We start from the raw sequence: 23659 nt of genomic DNA on the forward strand, positions 1-23659 counted from the left end.
CACACACACACAATAGGCATATACACACAGAATTCCCTCCACGCCCCCTACCCTCGTGCATAAAATGATTAATGTCCTTCTTCTAGGCTATGATCTTCTTGTGCTTTGAGAATCAATCAAACCTTTCTTGACTGACCACATCCCGTGACCTAAACCCCAAATACACATATGTGGAAATAAGAGAAGCTACTTTCATTTTTTCAAACAGCTTCCCAGGTGGCACAGCGGTACAGAATCCACCTCACAGTGCAGGAGGTGCCTAAGACTTGGGTTCGATCCCTGGGTCAGGAGGATCTCCTGGAGCAGGAAATGGCAGCCCACTCCAGTATTCTTGCCTGGAGAATTCCATGGACAGAGAAGCCACGGCGTCACAAGGAGTCAGATACGACTGAGCATGCACGCGAGTGAAGGGCCAGTTCTCACTATTGTAGATTGCGTTGGCCTGTCTTACCTCTCCACTTGAGGGAAGGAAGGTTATAGCATCAGTTCTCTCTGTACATTCTTATAGATTCTGCTGCAGAAGTCTTCACTCTTGATTTCAATTAGTGAGGCCAGCAAGTGTTTGGTGACCAGTCACTCTGCCCACACATGCCATCACTACATTTTGTCCTTTCTGAAAAGCATCCCAATTATTTAGCACTTCTCAGTTCCTAAGAATCTAAAACCAGGAGTGTGCTCTCCCTTTATAAAGTCAATAATCTTTTAATGCAGGACATCTTAATGTTGAGCGCAAAAGCACAAGAAAGAGGATGAGCTTGCAGTGGTGGGAAGAGAAAGTACCTTGGAGGAATGAGGAGCTGGAAGCCTCATTTCCTCCAGGAAGGCAATTCCCCAGTATGGGCCTCTGGGTCATTTCCCCCCACACACACCCCCCACCCCAGCATTTACCTCATAGAGATACCCTCCCCCATGGCTGGAAAGAAAACAGAGATGTGCCCAAAGTCACCTAGCAACGAGGGCCTAAAGAGAGCTCTCACCTCTTTCCCCTAAAGCCTGCCTCTCCTCTCAGACTGAAACCTTCCATCTGGGGACCACAAACTAAACGAAGGATTGAAGACATTTTGCTGCCTTGCAGCTGTCTCCTCAATTGCTGACTGGGAGGAGGAGTGAGGGGAGTTCATTATAATTCACTTTTGTGAATGTTTAATATTTCAATTAATATGATTAGCCCCAAGCCTGAATGAGCAGCAGGGCGGCAGGTCTGCTGACAAGACACAGAGTAATGAGATCAACAGGGCCATGGGGTCTTCCTAGGCTCTGTCCTCAGAGGGCGAGATCTGTTTAGCATCTCCATAAATACCAAGATCAGATTAGGAGGCAAGGGAAGGAGCAGAGGGGGTGGGGAGGTGAGTGGAAAGTTACTTTTCAGATGTGTTTGCACTCTTGACTCCCTGGCACTGCCATCTCGTATTCTGGCCACTCTGGTCAGAATGCTGGTCAGGTGGTCCTCTACCATCTGCCACCACACCCATTTTAGAGGACCCTACAGGGAAGACCTGGACATTCATACAGTGAAGTATAATCATGTCTGTACACACACACACACACACACACACACACACTTTCTCTCTCTCTCAAACATACATACCTGGAAGAATGTGACTTCAGGCCACAGGAGGGAAGGGTGGAAGGGGGTTAATGAAGGATTAAGCAGTAGAAGAAAGGATATGTCTCACCCAGGGCTCAGATGAAGACACAAGAGGAAGAAAAGCCAGGCTCAACCACTCCCCGCATTCCCACTAGGAGATGTGATAGGGGAGTTAAACCCGTGGATTTGGAACCAGACTGCCCGGTCTCCGGCCTCCGCTCTCAGTTAGCTATATCTCTTTCTAATGCACGACCTTAGGGAATTCATTTAATCTCTCTGTGCCTTGATTTCCTCATCTTTACTGGGAGATAATGATAGAGCCTACATCATAGGGTGGTGCTGAGGGTTAAACAAGTTAGTCAATATAAAGCACTTGAACAATGCCTAGGACATGAACCAACACCATAAGAGCCCTCTAAGCAGTGTTACTATTATTTCCCTTTACAGAATAAGAAGCTGGCCTGCCCAGAGAGCCTAGGAAAAGGGGTGCTGGGATTCAGGTGGGACAGGTTTCAGATGTGGAGACATCAGCCTCATTCTGGGGTGACGAAAGGGTGACAGGAGGCAGGGTGTCCCACAAAAGCTGTGAGCCCTGGTAGGTGAGCACCAGATGGCGGGCAAGGGCTGCCCCGGCTAGGAGGTTTGAGGTCAGCAGATACTCTCTGCATTGAGGGGGAGCTGTGAGCAAGCCCAGTGCATGGAGGGGTCAAGCTCCTTTGACATCATCGGGTAAACTGATTATCTACAGTAGGGCTGTCTAGGGGAGTACTGGCCCCCAAGTGTGCTTCTGTGCGACCTGACTCGGTCTCAGAGTCCCACTCAGGGAACCTAACTGGGGCAGGGGGAGGAGAAGGAAGGAGCGTTTGGGTCTCCTCTGCACTGAAGGGGAGCTTGATGGTTGTGATTCTGCCCACTGAGGCAATCAGGAATCTACTCTCATCAGAGGTTCTTTGCTTTGACTATTTCTTCAAGAAATATTTGTTAAGCTCCTACTATGTGTGAATAAGACATTGTGCTAGACACTGTGAACAGTAAAATGCTGAATTAAACGGTGTCCTGGTCTTCAAGGAGCTTCCCAGTGAGAAAGCTGTCACCACCCGTGACGCTGTCACCACCAGCTGTCACCACCACCGCTGCCACGCTGCCCACGCGCGTATTACACACAAACCCCCCAGAGGGCAAGGAGGGGGCGTCAGCAAATGCCAGCAAGATCGAGTTTTCCTTGCTCTCTTTTCTGGAAAACATACAATTCCCTCTCTGTACTCTTCTCACCCTGCTCTCTCTTCCACAATCCCGTTTCCATATTTCTCTCTGGGTCCCTTCTGCCCTTTCCCCCAGGCTCCGTGACCTGCTTCCTTCCCCAGCTACACCCTTCTCCTCACCCGCCCCTAACCTGCCCAACTGTCTCTATGCCCTCTTCTTTCCCCTGATTTCTTTCCTTGGCTCCCCACTCTCAGTCTCCCCAGATGCCGGCTCCCCTCTCTTCCTCCCCCTTGCTCCCCTCTCCTGGGTCTTCTCTTCCAGCACCGGGGACAGCTCCAGCCCCCGGAACAATGGACCCCACCTTAGGGCTCCTCTGTAAATTCTCCATCTTAGTACCTTGCCCAACTCGTGATTGGGGAGTGAGATGGGGGAAGGGTTATTATCAACAGGACCAGCTGCTCTTCTGGGGGTGGGAAGGGAGTCAGGGAGGAAGGAGATAGAAAGAGGGCGTGGCTCTTGTCTGGATTGTGCGTCCCTCTCCAGGGTAGAGAATTTGTATTCCACCCCTGAGACTGACATCACTGATGTCAGGGGAAGGGAGGTGGGAGTGGGGAGGGGGGTGTGGAGGGGGGAGGTTTTTGTTGAGGAGAGCGCAGCCGGAGAGCAGAGCTCCGGGACCCAGGTGACCGGGAAAGCAGGCAGCCCCAGCGGCGGGAGCAGCCAGCAGCAGCCCAGGCCCGGGGACCGGGGTGGGGGTGGGAGGGGGGCTGAGGGGAGGACCTGAAGGGGGGCGGCAGGGCCAAAGGGAACCCCGGAGCCCTGCCGCCATCAGAGACCAAGCATCTGGCATCAGGGATCTTCGGACCCAGCAGAAGGACCAGCCACAGGGGAGGTGTCCTCCAGGAAAGCCAAGGAGAACTCCACCTGCCCCACATCAGGAGTGCCCCCCTCCCAGCGCTGCTGGCCACCATACCAGGACCCTCAGCCCTCAGCTCCCATTCCCGTCACGCTCCTCAGACCCCCTCTGCCCTCCACCTCCAGCTCTCATCTCAACCCCCAGTTCCCAGTGCTTCTGCTACCACCCCGACCCTCCAGGTCTTGGCCACACTGCCCCCCATCCTGGGATCTCTGCCAGCTCTCTGGGAGGGAGATCATTTGTTTGGGCTATGCCCCCTGGTGGCATGACAGTGTCTGCCTAGACCCCTGACCCCTAGCCTTCCACTCCCTGGGCCTCCTTTGTGTGAAGAGCTGCCCCTCTGCTAGCACTGTGGTTGGGGCCACAGGGAAAGCCAGCCCCGGCTGGGCCCCAGCCCCGGCCACTTGCCTCCTTGCTGGGCAGCTCCCCCTGGCCTTTGGGCCTCTCCCTGCTCCCCTCGGCCCCTTCTCCTGGGCCGCCCCGATGAAGGAACCGGATGCCATCAAGCTGTTTGTGGGGCAGATCCCGAGGCACCTGGAGGAAAAGGACCTGAAACCCATCTTCGAACAGTTTGGTCGGATCTTCGAGCTGACTGTCATCAAGGACAAGTACACCGGGCTGCACAAGGGTGAGGGGTCAGGCCAGGCTGGAGAGGCTTCAGGGAGTGGGCTGGGAGGCTGGGAGGAGGGGACAGGCCAGGCTGGAGGGATGGAGTGGCTGGAAAAGGCTGATCTGGAAGGAAAAGAGTTCCTGGGGTGGGGAGTGTGGATGGAAGAGCTAGAAGAGAACTCAGCTCGGGTGACCAGGGGACTTCAGGTGGAGGACTCAGGAGAGCCTCTTCGGGGGAAGAGTTGTCAAGGGGCTGCAGAGGTGTGGCTCCCTGAGCTGAGGCAGATGATGTGGACGTGTACGCAAGGAAGGATGGAGGAACGAGAGAGCTGGTTTGAGGGACAGAAGGTGGGCAGGGGTGTGTGTGTGAGGGAGGTGTCGCGCACAAAAGGAGAGTCTTAGTAGCCTCAGATACTACTGGGACAGGGGTATGGACCCGGGGTCACGTGCTCAACCTGGAGAGAGTGGATGGATGTTCATGGACTGGGCAGGGCAGCTCCAGAAACTAGAGAGGGGCCTGGAGTGACTGTAGAATGACAGGGGCTGGTGAAGATGTAGGAAGTGTAGGGACTGGGAAGTTAAGGGAGCTGGGGGTGAAGAGAGGCCTCAGGGCTGTGCAGCTAAGCAGGGTCAGGCCCAGGGTCAGTCAGGTCCGGAGTCAGGCTTTGGAGAGCCCCTGGTGGTGGGGCTCAAAGGGGCCACACTGCTTCCCCGTCCACCAGCCCAGGGACTCCTGTGCCCCGCTCTTCCCTTCCTTCTCTAGTCTGCTCTCCACGCTCGGAGTTGGAAAGAAAGGAAGAAATAGCGAAAATGGGAGAGGGGAGGGGTGATGACCAAGATGGAGGGAGGTGGAGGCGAAGGAGGAAGGGGAAAGAAGACCAGCTAAGGAAGAGAGGAAACCACAGACACGTACTTGTCTGGAGATCACATGCCCCTTCTCCTCCCCCCACACAAAGCCCCAGCTTCCGACAGCCCAGGCTTCTCTCTCTTCCATCACCCCACCGCGGAAGACTCCCGGTCTCGAGGTCTCTGCCCCGTGCTCCTCAGCCCAGAGACTCCTGGGGAGAACGTGCACCCCCTCTCAGGCACCTTCCCGCCCCAGCAGGCAGAAGGTAGCAAGAAGGGAGCACTCCCTGGTCCTCAGGCTCACAGGGAAGGAGAGCCTTTTAGGGAGGGGAGATGGGGACTCACCCCAACCCGGCCTCTCTGCCCCTGCCCCTTCTCAGGATGTGCCTTCCTGACATACTGTGCCCGCGATTCAGCCCTGAAGGCCCAGAGCGCCCTGCACGAACAGAAGACGCTTCCAGGGGTGAGTCCCACTCCAGGGCCAGAGGGCTGAGAAGGGCCATAGAAGGGGCACCACCTTCCCAAGACACTGAACATATCTTCCACCTCCTCTGGTCACTAGGAGGTCACTTCCTCCTGGTAGCTCCCCTCCTCCTTGCTGAAGATGCATGCATTTCTTCCCACCGATATGGAAGGAAAACAGCGATGAGTGGAGTAGATACAACCTTTGCCAGCAGCAGAGGCAGCCCCTTCCCCACCCGCCCACCCGCCCCTGGGGCCACATGTAGAGGAAGGACTCAGCTGGCTGGGTGGTGTGGGGAGAAGACTGTGGGCACCAAGTGCAGGGCAGAGGGGAGCAGGAGGCGCTCAGGCACTCTTTCTGGCTCTGGGGAGGAAATCTGTGAGATGGGAGAAGCGTGCTTGCACCCTGAGATGAGCAGCTGGTGCCTGCTGGATAGGCATCTCTGAGCTACTTCTGAGGTCGAACAAGCTCACCTCGTAGCTCCCAAGAGAAACCACAGGAACAGTGTCACAGGGCATCGGGGTGGATCAGGGCCTGGTGGGCCTGGGCTGGGAGTAAGCCCTGAGGAGGGGGGCAAGGGGCAACAGGCAAGGGCAGGCAGCCATCAGCATGGAGGATCCGGCCTGACCCCACCGAGCGTGCCTAGGGAGGCAGGGTGGCCTCCAACGTGGCCTCCCCCCGCAAGGTCAGAGCTCTTTGTCTTCCTCTCAGCCATCCTTGCAGCTTGTCCCAGGCCTGGGTGGGGGGAGGGTGAAGACAAGAATAAAGGCTCTCAGACTGTGCCCCCCAGTTATGCATCCTGGGGGAAAAGGATGAGCCATTTCTTTTCCGTATCTCTCGGCTTCTGTGGCCTCCCCTGGAAAGTACCTCTTGAGAGCTAACTCCATCCTTCCCTCCAGCCAATATTTGCTGAACAGTCTGAGTGCTGGAGACACACCTGTCACATCCCCTTGTGTGGGAAATGGAGATGCAGCCTGTTTTTCTAGCTCTTCCAGGGAGGGAAATAGACAAAACAGATGAAAAGAGGGTGCGGGGAATCCAGGAAAACAGGACTGTCTCCATCACTCCCAACTTCACACCCTCCGTGGCTCAGTGACCCTCTGTGGCCCTCGACCCTCAGTGCCCCTAGGGCAGCAGACGCACTGCCAGGTCCCCGCCTGCACCCACCATCTTCCCGGCCACAGCCCATGAAGTGAAGGATCTGGGCATGTGTGAGCAGGCTCGGGTTCTAAGAAGCACGTGTGTGTGTGTGTGTGTGTGCGCGCTCATTTGTGTGTATCTGTGTGTCTGTGTGTGTGCACTCATGTGTGTGTTTGTGTCTGTGCTCATGTGTGTATGTGTCTGTGTGTGTGTGCTCGTGTGTATTTGCGTGTGCTCGTGTGTGTCTGTGTGTGTGTGCTTGTGTGTGTGTGTGTGTCTGTGTTTGGGCACAAGCATCTCCAGGAAGCCTGGTTTCCATCGCATGACCTCACGACCCTCCTTTTTCTCTTTCTTCTGTGGAGGCCCCACACAGATCAACAGTTTTCATTTCCATTGCTGTTTCTCTTTCTCTGTTGTCGCCCATCTCAGAGTTCCTGTGAAAAGAGGAGTGGGGAGGGCCAAGGGAGGAGGTAGAAAGCAGGGTTGGGGGTCATGGGTGAGAGAGATGGCAGGGATGGGCAGGAGCCCCAGGGCCATCTATGCCAGCAGGGGGCTTCCTCCCTGGCCCTGTCCCCCTCTGGCCACCTGTGTGGCTCAGGCATGGCTCCATCCTGGGTATGGAAAGATGCTGCCTCCTCTTCCTGAGGAAGTAAGGCCTGGGCTCAGAGGTGAGTGAGGAGGGCACCCCGGTTAATAATTGTCCAGCCCTGCCCCGAGCTCCCAGCTGACGCCGAGTTCTCACTCTGGCACCTGCCCCAGATGACAGAATCCAGACGCACCTCACAGAGCTTTCAGTAGGAAATGAGGGATTCTGTCCTCCAAGGGGGCCCGTGTAGGGGGGCCCGTGTTGGGGTTTGGGGGAGCAGACCAGGGCAGCCTAGGGGAGCCAAGCTCGGCCTGACCCTGTGTGCCCCAGGTCTTTTCTCAGCCACCTGCCTTTCTGGCAGCAGTGTTTTCCTTCAGATGAGTGTGCAAGTGTGTATGTGTGAGTGTATGTGTGTGTCCAGTCTCCAGCTCTGGTGCAATTGTGTTGGGAAGTTCTCCCTACTGTCTAATCTCCATGCTTCCTTCTGAAGGTTCTTTCTTTAATGGGGGTGTTTACTCTCTCTCCTTTCCCCCATCTTTGTCACCCCAGAATCTGGAAGGTACCGCCATATTTGGGTGATGTGTAATGCTGCAGAGAGAAAGAATGGGAGCTGGACCTATGGCCATGGAACCCCATTTCCTTCTCTCCTTCCTAAGAGTTCCCCGGAGAGGCTCTGTCACAGGACCCTGAATTCTCTCTGTGAGCATTCTCCCTGTGGCCTCCTGGAGGTGGTGGCGTGAAGGACTCCTTCTATCTGGCCTACCTTTCCTGCTCTACATGAGTCCCCCCTTCACCTTGCCGTTGGGCAGGAGGATTATGGCTCCACGGAAGGGGCCTCTGTGTGATCTGGGACACTGGGCTTGAGTCTGGAGCTGGGAGTGGCAGGGCACCAGGCCTCTGCCTTCAGAAAAATTAGATTTGTGGGCATGGGGAACTCTTCTTGGAAGTGAGGTCTTTGCTCTTGGTGAGAAGAACTTACTTACAAGTGACCATGTTGGTGGGGGTCTTATAGATACTTGGTTGGAGTATAAATAGCCCCTTCTTCTTTGGGAGGCCCTGGGGAGGGCTTATCACCTGGCGGGTAGTAGCTAGGGAAGAGAGGCACCCGGCACCTGGTTGCCAGGTAAACACGGCCCAGCTGGACTCAGGGGAGGGGGCAGGTGTGCCCGAGCTGAGCTAACAAAGGCTGAGCTTCCCACAGGAAGTGCCAGGCCAAGAAGGAGAGGCTGGGAATGGGGCACTGGGGGCTACCAAGGGAGAAGGCTGTCTGTGGGGGAGTGGGGAGAGCCTTCCGTCAATGTGGTCTATGCTGTGGTCTGTGCACTTGTTTTTGTGCGAATCTATATCAGCTGTGGATATTTATTGATATGCTATTTTTGTGCCTGGGAGCCTTGCAGGGCAGGAACACCATTCTCTCTCTCTGGATCCCAGGTTCCCCATCCCCAACCAGAACAGCAAATCCCCAGGGGCCTGTTGGGAAGGGTTAGTGCCAAGCCTAAGAATTCCCCAAAGCTGTGACTCAGGTCCTACTGCTCCTGTAGTGAGGTTGAGAGGTTGGCTGCTGAGATGCCCACGAGGGGACTTCCTGGTTGCTTAGACCAGAGAACAGGAGAGGAGGAGAGTGAAAGAACGAGAGGCTGAGTGGCTGACCACTACCCCTCACTGCATGCACACACATACACACACACACACACACACACAAACACGCCCTTGAGGAGATTGAGCCTCCGATGGGATAATCCCAGATTGCTGAAGGATAAAGCTGGGGCAGATTGGCCAGAGGATTTGTGTGTCTGTTACTACCCACCCCTGCCAGCTGCTCTCAGATCCAGAGACTAGGGGGAGGGGTGGACAGGGAGAAAGCATTGGTTGAGGTGGGGCCTAGATTGGATCTGGAGCTGAGAAAACCTCACCTGCAGAGTCCAACTGGACAGACTGGCATGATCGCCACCTGGGGACAAGGTGCATGTGAGAAGTGGGCAGGGACAACTACCATTCCTGCACTTCGCTGGGTGATGCGCTGACACATGAAGTCTCAAGGGCTGAGGGCAACCTGACTCTAGACTGCCAGATCCAGCCCATTTCACAGATGAGGAAGCTGAGGCCTAGAGGAGAGAAATGTCCAAGGTCACCCAGCTAGTGAGTGGCAGGGCCAGCCCTCAAAGTCTATCTAGTGCCTTTCCTGAGGGTTACTTTGGTCCCACCCTTGGAATGTGGATGGATGGTTACTTCTGTTTATTTTTTTGGCCACTAGAACAAGGGCAGCTCCACCAGCAGGTGAGTGGGGTGACCAGGTGTGGCCCCAACAGTCAAAGTCTTCAACAGCAAAATATATTCAGACCTGAAATACTGAGTCCTCTCCTGCCTCTCCAGTTCCTAAGATGCTCCCCACCCTGGTGAAGGAAATCAACCTGCAGGAGTCATTCCCAAGTCCTCTCACCAGACAGGAACACAGAGAAGGGAACTGTCTGCATTTCCACCGGAAGCTGAACAAAGGGAGATGCTGCAGGGGTAGGGAGAGGGTAGAGTTCAGAAGGACTTCTGGGTACCCGGAGAATCTCAAAGGAGCACGGGACAGCATTTCCCCCCCTAGAGCTGTCTTGATAGTGAGACACCAAGGATTTGATCTGGAAGAGGAAGACAGGAGATTGGACAGTATGGCTCCAGTAGAGCCTACTCAGCGCCTCCCTCCAGAATCAGGAAGCTCTCCTGGGCCCCTCCCCCACCTTTCTGCCCCCACCAAATCCTCCACCCCCAACATACCCTGTTCCCACCCCCCTCCCCACTCCTTCTCCGGGTGTGTGGAGCAGCAGAAGTGATGACGTCACCACGGTCGCCAGGGCGACGGGGACGGATAAATCAGGCTGAGTGGGCGGTTGCCATGGCGCGCATTCTCCCGTTGCCACGGAGACTGGGCATCTGCTCCCTTTGTGCTGCCCGAGTGCCTTCCCCCTGGGGTCAAGGGGTGTAGGGGGGCAGAAAAAGAGGCAGCCACACCTCCAGGGGTCAGACGGAAGTCGGAGCATCTGTGGGGTCTCCTTCAGTCTAGAGTCTTCCTTGGGGCTTGCTTGATGGGGTGGCCTCTGCTGCTCCTACTTTGTAGAACTGAGGCAGCCTTGCTGAATAGCCCTTGGTTGGGCTCTATCTCAGGACCCGGGTCCTGTGGGCAGCCCAACTCTCCCCCTAAGGAGAGCAGCATCTCTCCTTGGCCGAATCACCTGGGGCCCTACCTGAGCTTGGAGTCCTGCCCCACGAGCACCCTCCTCTCCTTCCTCTCCTTCCTCTACCTCTAATCCCCTCGGGTCCTAATCCCAAACAAGACTGAACCCCATCCCTTCCTTCCCACCAACAGTTTAGAGGGCTGGGCCTGGGGCTTACTCCCTCTAGCCTCTCTGCAGGTCCTGGCCTGGGGAGGGCACCTGGGGCGGTCAGAAGTGGTCCCCAGCAGTTCCTTTCTCTTCTCTCCTTTAGATGAACAGGCCAATCCAGGTCAAGCCAGCCGACAGCGAGAGCCGAGGAGGTAGGTTCTGTACCTTTGGAAAGGTGGGCATGAGTCAGGGTGGCCAGAGGGGATGTAATCCAGCCCACTGCTGAGATGGCAAAACTGAGGCCCACAGGGGAGTGTAAATCAGCCCTTCAGAACCGGGGTGTCCTCTCTATGTAACTGTAGCCTATCCCCCAACCATCCCCATTTCACACTCTAGAGCCATTGGTCCCCAGGGTGAGGGGAGTCCCAGGGAAGAGCGGAGGTGAAGGGGAGAAGGGGAGGGGTCTCTGCCTGTCCCAGGCTGGAGCAGGGCAGGGAAAGTGCCCCCAAGGCCCTGCATCTGCCCCTCCTCCTATGCCCTCCCCGCCAGAAGACCGGAAGCTCTTTGTGGGGATGCTAGGGAAGCAGCAGACAGATGAGGACGTCCGGAAGATGTTCGAGCCTTTCGGGACCATAGACGAGTGCACTGTGCTCCGGGGCCCAGACGGCACCAGCAAAGGTAGCCGCCGCCGGCCCTCCCCCCCGGGCCCTCCCCCACCGCCGGCCCTCCCCCCCCAGGCCCTCCCCCACCGCCGGCCCTCCCCCCCCCCGGGCCCTCCCCCACCGCCGGCCCTCCCCCCCCCCGGGCCCTCCCCCACCGCCGGCCCTCCCCCCCCCCCGGGCCCTCCCCCACCGCCGGCCCTCCCCCCCGGGCCCTCCCCCACCGCCGGCCCTCCCCCCCGGGCCCTCCCCCACTGGTTCCATGGGCAATGGGGACTATGGGGGCACCCTCCAGGGTGGGCACTCACCCCTTCCTCTTCCCTCTTGAACTCTTCAGGCTGCGCCTTCGTGAAGTTCCAGACCCACGCGGAGGCTCAGGCGGCCATCAACACCCTTCACAGCAGCCGGACCCTGCCGGTGAGTCCCACCGCTGCCCTAGCCCTCAGGCCTCTTCCAGCCTCACTGGGCCCAAACCAGACCCTGGCTCAGAGTGAGCAGTCCGTTCTGGATAGGATCTTTGGATTTATTAAAAAAGAATTTTCTAGTAGAAGAATCAAACTTCTTAGGGACAGCTTTCCCTTGGAAAGACCATCTCTGCCTCTTGTCCCCATGCCCATCCCCCATCTTCAGTCCAAAAGCCCTTGCCCTCCTCTCCAGGCTCCTCCAGCCCTCAGCCCTCTTCACTTTTCACTTCTTCTCCTTCCTCCCTGCCACATCCCCCGCCCCCAATGGCTGGACATCAGGACACTTGCTTAGTGGCCCCACGCCCTCTGCACCTTCATCCTGCTGCCCTACCCCTCCGCTCACATTGGCAGTGGGTTAGCTAGCTGACTGCTTTCACAGAGGGCTCCCCAGCAGAGCAAACCCCTCAAAAGAAACTAGCTAGCTCCCAAGGAAGTTTGGAGTTTGGTTTCCCCAAACTCCATCAGGTTATCTAATAGAGGCTGGGCAAGCAGGCACTTAGCAGGGACCTGGGTGAGAGGATACAGCATCAGATACAGAAATGCGTTCCAGAGCCCAGGATTCCACAAGGATTCTTGCAAATGTTCCAGGCTAGTTTTTATTTACTAATAGCTTAGGCTGGTGTTCAATGTCGAGCTGTGTCCCCTGAGCACACCGTGAGGACTGGGACACGGGGGAGCAGCTACAAGGCAAGATGAGCTTGAGATTAAACATTTGCTATAGCTGATCCACCCTGGGGATGATTTCCAGCTCAGGATCTGCATGGAGAGGCCAGGAGTGCCCTTTGCATTCTGGGAGCATCTTCTGCTTTCCAGAACATGGCTTCATATTCCTTGACTTTTCCTGGTCTCTTGCATGACCTGTCACGGGGGGAGGGCAGGATGAAAGCCTCCCCATTTGACATCGGCGCTATGATGGCTGCCCTCCCAACGAGGCCAAGCCAGGAGTGGAGGAACTGAGGCCAGGTCCTAAGGCTCTGGGGAGGAGAGACACTGACTCCATCCCTCTGACCACGTGTGGGGCTGGTGTTCAGGGTGCCTCATCCAGCCTGGTGGTGAAGTTTGCCGACACGGAGAAGGAGCGCGGTCTCCGCCGAATGCAGCAGGTGGCCACCCAGCTGGGCATGTTCAGCCCCATCGCTCTCCAGTTCGGCGCCTACAGCGCCTACACCCAGGCCGTGAGCATCTCCCTCCAGGGTCCTGCCCCCATCTCCCAGTGCCAAGGCCCAGGGTGGAGAGGGGAGCTGGACCAGGGTGCAGGGGCCCCACTCTCCTCTCTTCCTCTGTTCCCAGCTGATGCAGCAGCAGGCGGCCCTGGTAGCGGCTCACAGTGCCTACCTCAGCCCCATGGCCACCATGGCTGCCGTGCAGATGCAGCACATGGCCGCCATCAATGCCAACGGCCTCATCGCCACCCCCATCACCCCCTCCTCAGGTAAGGTCCAGGCAGGGCTGGGCTGGGCTGGGCTGGGGTGCAGGAGGCAGCTCATGGGAGCTTCCACATGGTGGAGGTGGGGAGGGGGGCTCAGGGAAGCGTGGGGTTTGGGAGGGGTCGGGGTCAGACAGTAGCCTGCCTCCTCCCCTCCACCTCCAGACTTGCTGACCATTTCTCTGCATCTCCGTGTGTATCTGCTTCTCTGCCCTGTCTGTGCTGCTTTCTCCTCCCCAGGAACCAGCACGCCTCCTGCCATCGCTGCCACACCCGTCTCTGCCATCCCTGCTGCCCTGGGCGTCAACGGCTACAGCCCAGTGCCTACCCAGCCCACCGGGCAGCCTGCCCCTGACGCTCTATATCCCAACGGGGTTCACCCCTACCCAGGTGGGGTTTTCTGGCCGCCTGCCCACCACTTTCCCCAGCAACCATTCCCCCACCACTCTCACTGTGGGCAGTCAGGACCCCCCTTTCCTCTCCAGACTCCGGGGTGACAAGGCACTTTCTCCTGCTCTGTCACCCAGGGCAGGGATGTTCCTTCCCCGTCTCGGCCAGGGAAGCTGAGGCATACAGAGGCGAGGCAACTTGTCCAGGGTGGCACGGCCAGCCACGACTCAAGTCTTGCTGATGCCAGGCTCTCCCCTCTGCCCGCGACTCGGTGCATGTCCACCCTCTCAGTTCACCCCCATGCCCTCCCATGAGGTTGTCCTCCCCGCCTGCCTGGCCTTGGCTCCCAGAAGCACAGGTGGGGCTCCCTGCTGCCTCTGAGCCCCCTCTCATGGTCAGCGCTGCTCTCCCCAGCCCAGAGCCCCGCGGCCCCCGTGGACCCGCTGCAGCAGGCCTATGCGGGGATGCAGCACTATACAGGTGAGGAGCCCCGGGCTCAGCCAGGGTGGAAGGGTTGGCGAGAGGAAAAGAGGCCTGGGCTTCCTGCTTTCTGCCAGTCACCCCCTCAGATTTACCTCAGGGCATACCTTCAAGGACACACCCTTATGGGCATGGTCTGAGGCAGCCCTCCTCTGACACCTCTCATCCTTGTCAGCTCCACTGGCCAGCCTATGGGCAGAGGGACAGGGTTGGTTAGGAGGGCCAGGGCCAGGGACATCTCAGAACCCCATCAACTCTGTTCTCCACAAACCTCCCAGCAGCTTACCCAGCAGCCTACAGCCTGGTGGCACCTGCGTTCCCACAGCCTCCTGCTCTGGTGGCCCAGCAGCCCCCGCCACCCCCACAGCAGCAGCAGCAGCAGCAACAGCAGCAGCAGCAACGGGAAGGTGTGGTGTGGCCTGGGGTGGGGGGTCCCAGCTAAGAGCTTTCAGGGGTGGGGTGCCCTTGTCATGGGCTCCAAGGCTACCTCTGGCCCCGTGCATGGGGATGAGAGTGGGTAGGGGACAGACGCAGTGGCTGGATCCCTGGCCTACATGTTGGGGGCTGCCTTCCCCGTCTCCTTGCAGTCTGTCTCCCCATCACTGAGCACCTCCTTCTGTCTCTGCTGCCACCCAGGCCCTGATGGCTGCAACATCTTCATCTACCACCTGCCCCAGGAGTTCACGGACTCAGAGATCCTCCAGATGTTTGTCCCCTTTGGCCATGTCATCTCAGCCAAAGTCTTTGTTGACAGAGCCACCAATCAGAGCAAGTGTTTTGGTAAGAACACAATGATCCAAAAGAGAAAGTAGGGCACATTTTGCCCAGACTCCAGATGAGGACAAGGTCTGATGCATTTGAAGGCACTTTGGGTTGCAGTGGGGCTTCCCAGATGGCACTAGTAGTAAAGACTGTGCCTGCCAATGCAGGAGACTGTGAGAGACATGGGTTCAATCCCTGGATGGGAAGATCCCCTGGAGGAGGGCATGGCAACCCACTCCAGTATTCTTGACTGAAGAATCCCATGAACAGAGGAGCCTGCCAGGCTACTGTCCATAGGGTGGCACAGAGTGGGACATGACTGAGTGACTTAGCATGCACACATGCACATCTGGTTGCAACAGGCCCAGTATTTGAAATCCAGATCATCCAGGAGTCTGAAAGAACCATTTTTTCCACTCCTGATATCCCATACCAGCTGCTGCCCAGGCCCATCCCTTCCTCCAGAAACCGCATCTTTCCTCCTTTAAGAGTTGGTCAAATCCATGCTCCGAGTGGACTGGAAGAGGCTCAGGAGCTGGGGTAGTTCAGTTTTCAAAAGGAAGGCTTAGGAAGCAGGGTTTAGTGGTCTTAGTTCTTTGAAAGGCTGCTTCGGGGGAGAGAGGGGACGTACTTGTCCTCTGGGCTTCAGATGTCATTTAGGGTCTGCAGTGGAAGTTTCAAAAGGCAGGCTCTGAGCTATCCAGGCCAAGGAGGGGCTTCCCCTCAAAGAATGCAGAAAGGAAGGTCCTGACATATGCAAGAGGGTGGACTGGACTCATCCACTCAACTACTACTTACTGAAAGCCTCCGGTGTGCTGGGCAGTTTCTGGGCATTTGGGAGACATGGAAAAAGTAGGGTGATTACAGGAAAGCAAAGGGTAGGCCTTGGCCTAAGCTCAGTGGAGTGAGGGGGGCTGGGCCAGGCCTTATGACCCTCTCATCTTAGGCTTTGTGAGTTTCGACAATCCAGCCAGCGCCCAGGCTGCCATCCAGGCCATGAATGGTTTCCAGATTGGCATGAAGCGCCTCAAAGTCCAGTTAAAGCGGCCTAAGGATGCCAATCGGCCCTACTGAGGGCACCCAGGTGGGTCCCGCTCCCGTCCTGTCAGCTCTCTAGCCCCTCACTGCAGCCAGGGCCCCCCCCTTTTCCTAGCCCCCTCAGGGATGCCCACCCCTGGCTCTGGGCACTCAGCGACCTGGAGCAGCTTCCTCAGCTGTTTTCAATCACCCAGGTCTTTCTCTTTCACTTTCTCTTTCACACACACACACACACACACACACACTGTGACCCCAGAGAGAGCCAAGTCTGTATCTACCTGTGTCCACTCCCTAGAACTTCCCCAGTACCTGGTCTCGTTTGTCTGGTCAGTGTCCATGTGTCTATGTGTCTCTCTTTCTGGTTTTCCTTTGGGATGGAGTAGAATTAGGGGAGTAGGGTTTGGGGACTAGGGGGACTGGTTTAGGGTACTGGAGGGTCCTAAAATCACTGGCTCCTAGAATATCTGTTGTCCTGAGGAGTGGGGACATCAGGTCGTGGTGCCCTGGACCCCAAGTGGTAGCAGTAGACCCATGGCACAGGGGAGAGTGACAGAACAGACTGGGGGGAGTCTGAGTGTCAGGCCTCTGGGAAGTACCGTTGGTTCAGGTGAGGTGGCTGGAATGCTGGACTGCCTGTGAATTTTACATAACAGGCCCCCTCCTCCCCATTGCCCGCCACCACCCCAACCTCATGGCCACAGAGCTGTGAGCTTTGATTACTTTTGTGTTGTTTAATCTCTTTTGGACCAAACCCCTGAAAAAAACACAACCCAAGAACAATACCCACATTTTCTGTTTTTCCCCCTTTCCCCCCAATCCTGGCTGCTTAACTCCCCCCCAACCCTGGGGGTCCCCCAGCCCAGGGCCCGTGTCCATTGTCGGCCGAAGCCCCCATCCCCGGACCCCTGCTCCGGGCCCCTGTAAGTTGCATGGAACGAGCGTGTTGTCTTTGGAGCCGATTGTTTGTTATTTGGGGAGGGGGCCGCGGAGGGAAGCGCCCCCCAGCCCAGGGTCAGGGCCGGGGGCAGCTCGCGGGACGTGCTTGGTCAACAGTGGTTGGTGACTGTGGTCTGTGTTCCGTGCATTCTCTCTGGCTTTCTTTGTTCCTTTTCCAAAAGGAATGAGAGCACCCCCTAGGGGCTGGGGCGGGTCTCGCCCACGAGACTGCAGCCCCGGCTCCGCCCCGGCCTGCTCTGCCGCCCTTTTGCGGACGCCCCCTTGCTCTTCTCCAGGTGTCTGTCCCTGTACCTCACCCTCCTTCCTCTGAGTCCCCTCTGCCTGCCTGTGTGTCACCTTGTGTCTTTGCCTCTCCTCCTCTGGCCCGTCTCCACACCCTCCAGCCTTTCTTCTCACGGGCTGTTTGAGTATTTCCTTCCTAACATCCTTCGGTTACCTGTATCATCCGCCTCACCCTCCCGTCTCCTCTCCTCCACCCTGGCCCCTTGTCGAATGGCTGGGCGGCCAGACGGTTCAGTTTGGACCGAGGCCTTCCTGATGACCTGCCTTCCTCAGCGCCCCCGGCTCCCTCTGACCCCAGGGCCCGTGACCTGCATCCGCTGCCGTCTTCCCCCAGGCCTCACCTGTGTTTCCTTCCTTCACAGGTCTGGAGACACCAGAGGAAGGGGTGCCTCACCCCTCTTCCCACGGCTGGCCCCGGCCCTCTCTGCACATCCGCCCTGGGCCTTGTCTGGGCTCTGGGGCAAACGCTGCTTCGTGGCCCTGGGGGCACAGGACACCGGCCCACTCCCATCACCCCGCCTCCCCCAAAGGGCCTTTTCCTGCCAGGTGCCCTTTTGGCCTTTTGTGAGGGAGCACGGACCAGGCTCGAAGGCTCGGGGATATCTGCCTTCTGCTGAGGCTCCTGTGATGGGCCTCCTGTGCCCAGCTTTCGCGCCTCCCTCCTCCACCACTGGGCCTCGTCTACCTGTGTGGCCCAGGAGGGCAGTGGGGGCCTCCGACACGCTCCCCACCCACCTCACCCCAGCCTCTTCCCCACATTAGGGGGTTTCTCAGAAGCTGGTTTTCACACTCCCTGCCACCCTCAGCTTGAGGTAGGATAACCCTTAACCCTGGGCTCCCAGCCCTAAAACACTGCCTCCCCTGAGGGCCCCCCTAAGGAGGGTGTGGGGGAGCCCTGAGGGCTGCCTCTCCGCCAGTCAGCCACAGAGACCCTCCTCCTTTCATGAGGAAAAGACCTCCCCCAAACCCCTAAAAATGTTTACAGTCTCTGCTGGCCCCCTCCGTGTAAATACCACTACCACCCGTGCGTTATCCAGCCCGGCCCAGCCCGGACGCTGCCATCTCTCTTTCTGGGAGTTTAGACAATATTTCCCTTGGATTTTTTCTCTCTCTTGATTTCTCCCTTTGCTTTGGGGGGTAACTGGGTATTTGGGAAGAGGGGTGCGGGGCGGGCTAAAAGGGTTTATTACCTGATCCTTTTCTTTAGAAAGAGGTTTTAGGGAAAAGAAATGGGGTGGGGGTGGGGGTGGTAAGGGGAGAGTGGGGAGTCAGTTTCAGACACTTCTCTATGCTTAACTTATTTATTTATTGCATTTTACTTTTAAAGAGTTGGTCTTTTCTGTCTAAATAAAGAAAAAAGTTTAAAAGCTTCAAATAAGTGTCTTGGAAGGATGGAGGTAGAGGATCTGGTGCCCACAGTGGGTGGGGGGAGGAGGAGGTACGGAGGGTGAGGTTGGGGAGAGAAAACTCTATGAGGAAGGCCCAGACTTCCTCATAGGAAGTCCTTTGAGCACAGCCTAGGCCTTGATCATGCCTTCATGATCTTGTTCCTCTGCCCTTCTTTTGGGCTTAGTTCTGGAATGCTCTACAGAGCAGGCACAGAAGGGAGAAAGCAGGTCAGCAGGCCTCTTTCCCATAGCCAGCCCTGTCCATCTGAAGGCTGAGGACATGCGGCCTCACACTTCAGACCTCCACTTGTCCCTCGTTCACATGGGGGAGCTGTGGGATACTGGGAGCGGAGTGTGCCACTGCCATTTGTAATGCAATTCTCTGTACCTGCCTGATTCTCTTCTAGGCCCTTAATGTGCATTTCCTCATTTCAACAACCCTCTGTTCTTGCTGTTCAGTTGCTCAGTCGTGTCCTCTAGGCCCTTAATGTGCATTTCCTCATTTCAACAACCCTCTGTTCTTGCTGTTCAGTTGCTCAGTCGTGTCCAACTCTTTGCTGCCCCATGGACTGCAGCATGCCAGGCTTTCCTGTCCTTCACTATCTCCTGGAGTTTGCTCAGCTCAAATTCAGGTCCATTGAGTTGATGACATGAGGCAGGATATAATTTTACAGACAGGGAAATGGAGGATGTGGAGGTGAGCTCACTTACCCAGCGTCACAGAGTGACGAAGGGATGGTGCAGGAAGGGAACCCAGGCCCCAAAGCCCATGGCGCACTTGTCTCACAGCTTCACCTACCTGTCGGTGACCTGAGGCAAAGATCCCAAGAAGTATCTAGCAGGCCGGAGCAGTAACTCCTATCAAGCAGAAAGCGGATGCATTAGCCCTAGTCTCTCGGGTTTCTAGATTCCACTCTGTAAACTGCTTTCCTGCTGGGGTTCACACAGGTGTTGTCTTTAACTTCACAACATATGGGCCATTTGCTTCTAGGCGGCTACCTGCAACCTCACCCTCATAACTTGCTTACTTTCCAGCCTAGATCTGGCCTCAGACCAGAGCTCTTCCGTGAGAGGACAAGGATGAGTGAATCCCCACAACTCACCCCCATCTACGCCCCATACTTCTGCCTTTTCTTAAACTGCCCCAAACTAAGAAGAGACAGAAAGAGAAGTAACATGTGTGGCACTGGAGGGACTATCTGTGGACATTGTTTCAAAAAACAAAAAAACAAAACACGTCTCTTGGCTTGGTAAGACATCAGGGATGGGACTTACTCAGGATTCTGAGCCAAGTCCGCAGCATATGAAATCTCCAACAGAGACATGGGTGTGTGTGCATGTGGTCAGAGATGGGATGAGGTGTGCATGAGGAAGAAGGTCACCAGAGCTGGAATTAATATTGTGAATTTTTCCGAGCTGCTCACTGTAGCTTTGCAACAGTTTCTGGGTCAGGACAGAAAGATGGAAGGTTGGGTTTAAACCAAAAGGCACCTCCAGTGATTTACTGACAGCTGGGATCTCCTGAGATGTGGGGATTGAGGGGACCAGGAAGGCTTCCCCTTCCTGGCATCTTTCTCTTCACACAAACAGGGAAGGCAGCATTCATTGCTTGTCACTGCTTGCTGCTGTCCCGCCTCCCTCAAGGCTGCAGCCAGTTTTTCTCCAGAGAAGTATTAGGCGAGTCAGGTTGAATGATGGGGATGAAGAAGACAGGGTTCTTCTGAGGAATCAGAACATCTGGGCAAAGATTCTCCAGGCCCTTTGATGGCAAAACAAAGGAGGCCACCTGAGACAGAAAAGGGGGCTCCTAACTTGCCTAGCAAATCCCATGGACAGAGAAGCCTGGTAGGCTGCAGTCCATGGGGTTGCTAGGAGTCGGACACGACTGAACGACTTCACTTTCACTTTTCACTTTTATGCACTGGAGAAGGCAATGGCAACCCACTCCAGTGTTCTTGCCTGGAGAATCCCAGGGACGGGGGAGCCTGGTGGGCTGCAGTCCATGGGGTCACTAGGAGTCAGACACAACTGAGCGACTTCACTTTCACTTTTCACTTTTATGCACTGGAGAAGGAAATGGCAACCCATTCCAGTGTTCTTGCCTGGAGAATCCCAGGGATGGTAGAGCCTGGTGGGCTGCCATCTGTGGGGTTGCAGAGTTAGACACGACTGAAGTGACTTAGCAGCAGCAGCAGCAGCAACTTGTAGGAACACAGATTTTTCAGACATCATACTCCTTCAAACATAGCAAGAAAGGTATAAAGGAGAGGTAGTTCTGTTAGCTGATGAAGTTCACTAACCTTTCTTCTGAGCAGAAGAGGCCTCAAAATAAAATGCAGAACAAATAGGAAACGATGACAACAGGATCACTTACCTTCAAGCCAAACAAGAGGAAACCGTATTAGTTTTTTCTAAAATAATCAAGTTACTGTTCAAATGTTTATGGCAGCATGAAGAGAAGAGAGAAGGAAAATAACTTAAGGCAGAAGAGTGGAGTGGACAGGTTAATAGCAGGGATTGGGGGAAGCCTTCTTAGTTTTAGAGATAAAAAGACATTTAGGAAAATATCCTCAGTTGGGAGGGGGCTGTGATGATGAGAATGTGGTAAGTCCCACCATTCCTTCAGTGCATTCCCATCCCGTCTGTGTTTTCAGATCTTTAAAATACATGAATGTAATACAAGCTGTCTCGCTTCTTTAGGGTTGGACTCTTCAGTAGCTTGAGGCCCTCTCTGATTTTCAGGCTCTCCATTGTCTTTTCATTCTCCTGCTAAAATTTCAAAGGCTTTCACAGCCTTGGCTGCTTGAGTTTGTGACTGAAGCAATTCCCACTCTTGGCCAAGCAAACCTCATTCCCTTTTCCAAATTTGAGAACTTGAGCAGCCCTGGCTCAAGCTCCCAGCTCTTAGATTCTCCCCTCTCTGGCTCCTCTTTCAGTCTATCTTCCCGAGTAGTCGGCTTCCTTTTGCTCCTCATAAATGGGGTTGCATCTTCTCTTTACTCAAAGAAGATGATGGCCAGATACGTGTTTCTAACCTGCTGTTTCTCCTGAACTCTGTTTCGGTGTTGCCTCTCCTCCCTCCATCCTCCTCCAGGAGAGGCTCCAGTGGAGGCTCACTGTGAACTGGCCCAGCCCAAACTGCAGTCACACCGTTGCTCTCGGATCCAACCCAACTGCAAAGCCCTACTGTCTCGCGCTCACTCACGTCTGTTTCTCCATCTCACCGCCACCCACGCTGTCCAGGTTCTCCTCACCCATTGGAGATCTAGTTTCCTCCCCACCCATCTCCACATCCCCCCTCCTGTTCTCCAGAGAAGACATCCATCTTCTACAAATTTATTCACAGGTATCTACTCTGCCTTGCTCATCTGCCATGTCCCCACCATCCGAATCAGTGCCCAGAACATTAGGAGGTGCTCAGCAAATAAGAAATAGCTGCTGGACACCTGTATCCACATTTCTCACACAGGCTTAAACTGCAACAGGTCCAAAGCTATTTTCTTCCCCAAAGTTTCACATCTTAAATATATCCATTTGCCACTGAGCCATGAAACCTTGAGAATCTTTTACTACTCTCCAGTAAACTCAATGTTTAATGCTAAATCGTAAATGATTTTACTTCCGTAATTTTTTCATATTCATTTCCCTCATTTCAAGTTAGTACTGCATCCACTTACTAATCAAGACAGTCTCCTACTGACCGACCCGTGTATGTATTCTGCAACATCAAAGTTTCTCAAGTGCAGCTGATGAAAGATGAAACTCCTCTTTTTTATTTTTTGGCCATGCTGTGCGGTTTCTGGGGTCTTAGTTCTCCAATAGGGTCTGAACCTGGGTTCTCAGCAATGAGAGCGTGGAGTCCTAACTGGGGGATCACTGGGGAAATTCTCTTTAAAAAAATGTAGAGACTTTACCTGGCATTCAAGGCTCTTCAGAGGCTTATCTTCCATTTTATTCCTATACACACCTTAGATTCTAATCAAACAGAACTGTTTGTTGTTGTCTAGACAAGTATTTTGATACCTCCAACCCATGTATTTTCATTCCCAATTACCAGTGTTGGCACATAACAGATCAATGAGGTTCGCTGAATGCCTTCTTGTTGAAATCCTGCTCTTTCTAAACAGTTCACTTTAAACACCATTTTCTTCATCAAGATTTAACTGCTTCATCCAAAGATCTTTCTCTCATCTCTTCTAGTCCTTTTGCCACTTAACCTTCCACAGCTGGGGATCACGGCCATTCCTCCCAGAGCCTGAAAGTCAGGAGAGTTTCTTACTTTGCTTTTGTATCTATTGCAGTATCTAACACAACACTCTGCACAAAGTAGATAATCAATATTTGACTTTACCTTCTGTTATTCTAACTCTGGAGTTCCACTTTCTACCCCTCTGTGGATTCTTTCCTCATTAAATAAAAAATTGTTTTTCCCAATTAACACAGTAGTATCTGTTGTTGTTCAGTTACCCAGTTGTGTCCGACTCTTTGTGACCCCATGGACTGCAGCACGCCAGGCCTCCCTGTCCCTCACCACTTTCAGAAGTTTGCCTAAGTTCATGTCCATTGCATTGGTGATGCCAGCCAGCCATCTTATCCTCTGACGCCCTCTTCTCCTTCTGCCCTCAATCTTTCCCAGTATCAAGGACTTTAATATTTACCAAATTTCAATTATTTAGTACTGGCGGCTGAGTGAGAGACCCATGCAATGTCTCTCCCCGAACTGCCAAACAAAATGTCAAACTACTCCTTGCTCTCATGGTCTCTAATCAAGGAGCAAAAGCATGTGGCTCACGATTATAGAAATAAAATAGGAGGGTCTATAAAAATAATTTAAAACATCCAACCAAACAAAAACGCTGAACTTTTCACAACAGATTCAGCCCAGAAACTAACACATAGAGTAGAATAAGGATTCTAAAGTACAGGTGCTCAGTCCACAGCAGCTGAGACTCTTCTGCAAGAGCTAAAACATGCAAGACCATGTGTGCAGAGGAAGGACTCCAATCACCCGAGTACACAGTACAGAGCTGGGACTCGTTAGAGGTGACATGTACCTTTCGGTTCAGATTCCAGAGGGAAGTTTCCTGTTACTTGAAAAGTGAAAAAGAAAGTACATGTTGCTGGGCCAGGGGGACAGTGCTAAAACCTGTCCCA

General features: G+C 54.9%; 1 protein-coding gene across 15 annotated transcripts; it reads left to right on the forward strand.

Annotated features, from left to right (window-relative positions):
* The first annotated feature begins 2775 nt into the window (after positions 1–2775).
* CELF3 (CUGBP Elav-like family member 3) lies at positions 2776–18495 on the forward strand. 15 transcript variants are annotated; one of them, XM_061406494.1, is made up of 14 exons: positions 2827–3473; positions 4230–4335; positions 5543–5625; positions 10823–10871; positions 11212–11337; positions 11656–11735; positions 12814–12957; positions 13073–13214; positions 13449–13598; positions 14013–14078; positions 14357–14485; positions 14715–14858; positions 15787–15924; positions 17480–18495. In XM_061406494.1, exons 1-13 carry the CDS (start codon positions 3216–3218, stop codon positions 15912–15914), a joined length of 1605 nt encoding a protein of 534 aa, XP_061262478.1. In that variant the 5' UTR covers positions 2827–3215; the 3' UTR covers positions 15915–15924; positions 17480–18495. The 15 variants fall into 15 exon arrangements, with proteins under 15 accessions (XP_061262516.1, XP_061262478.1, XP_061262472.1 ...); XM_061406488.1 differs by having other exon boundaries at positions 2835–3473; positions 11209–11337; XM_061406503.1 differs by having other exon boundaries at positions 2835–3473; positions 11209–11337; positions 14360–14485.
* The last annotated feature ends 5164 nt before the right edge of the window (positions 18496–23659 follow it).

The sequence above is a fragment of the Bos javanicus genome, chromosome 3, assembly GCF_032452875.1.
Source record: "Bos javanicus breed banteng chromosome 3, ARS-OSU_banteng_1.0, whole genome shotgun sequence".
NCBI classification, from domain to species: Eukaryota; Metazoa; Chordata; class Mammalia; order Artiodactyla; family Bovidae; genus Bos; species Bos javanicus.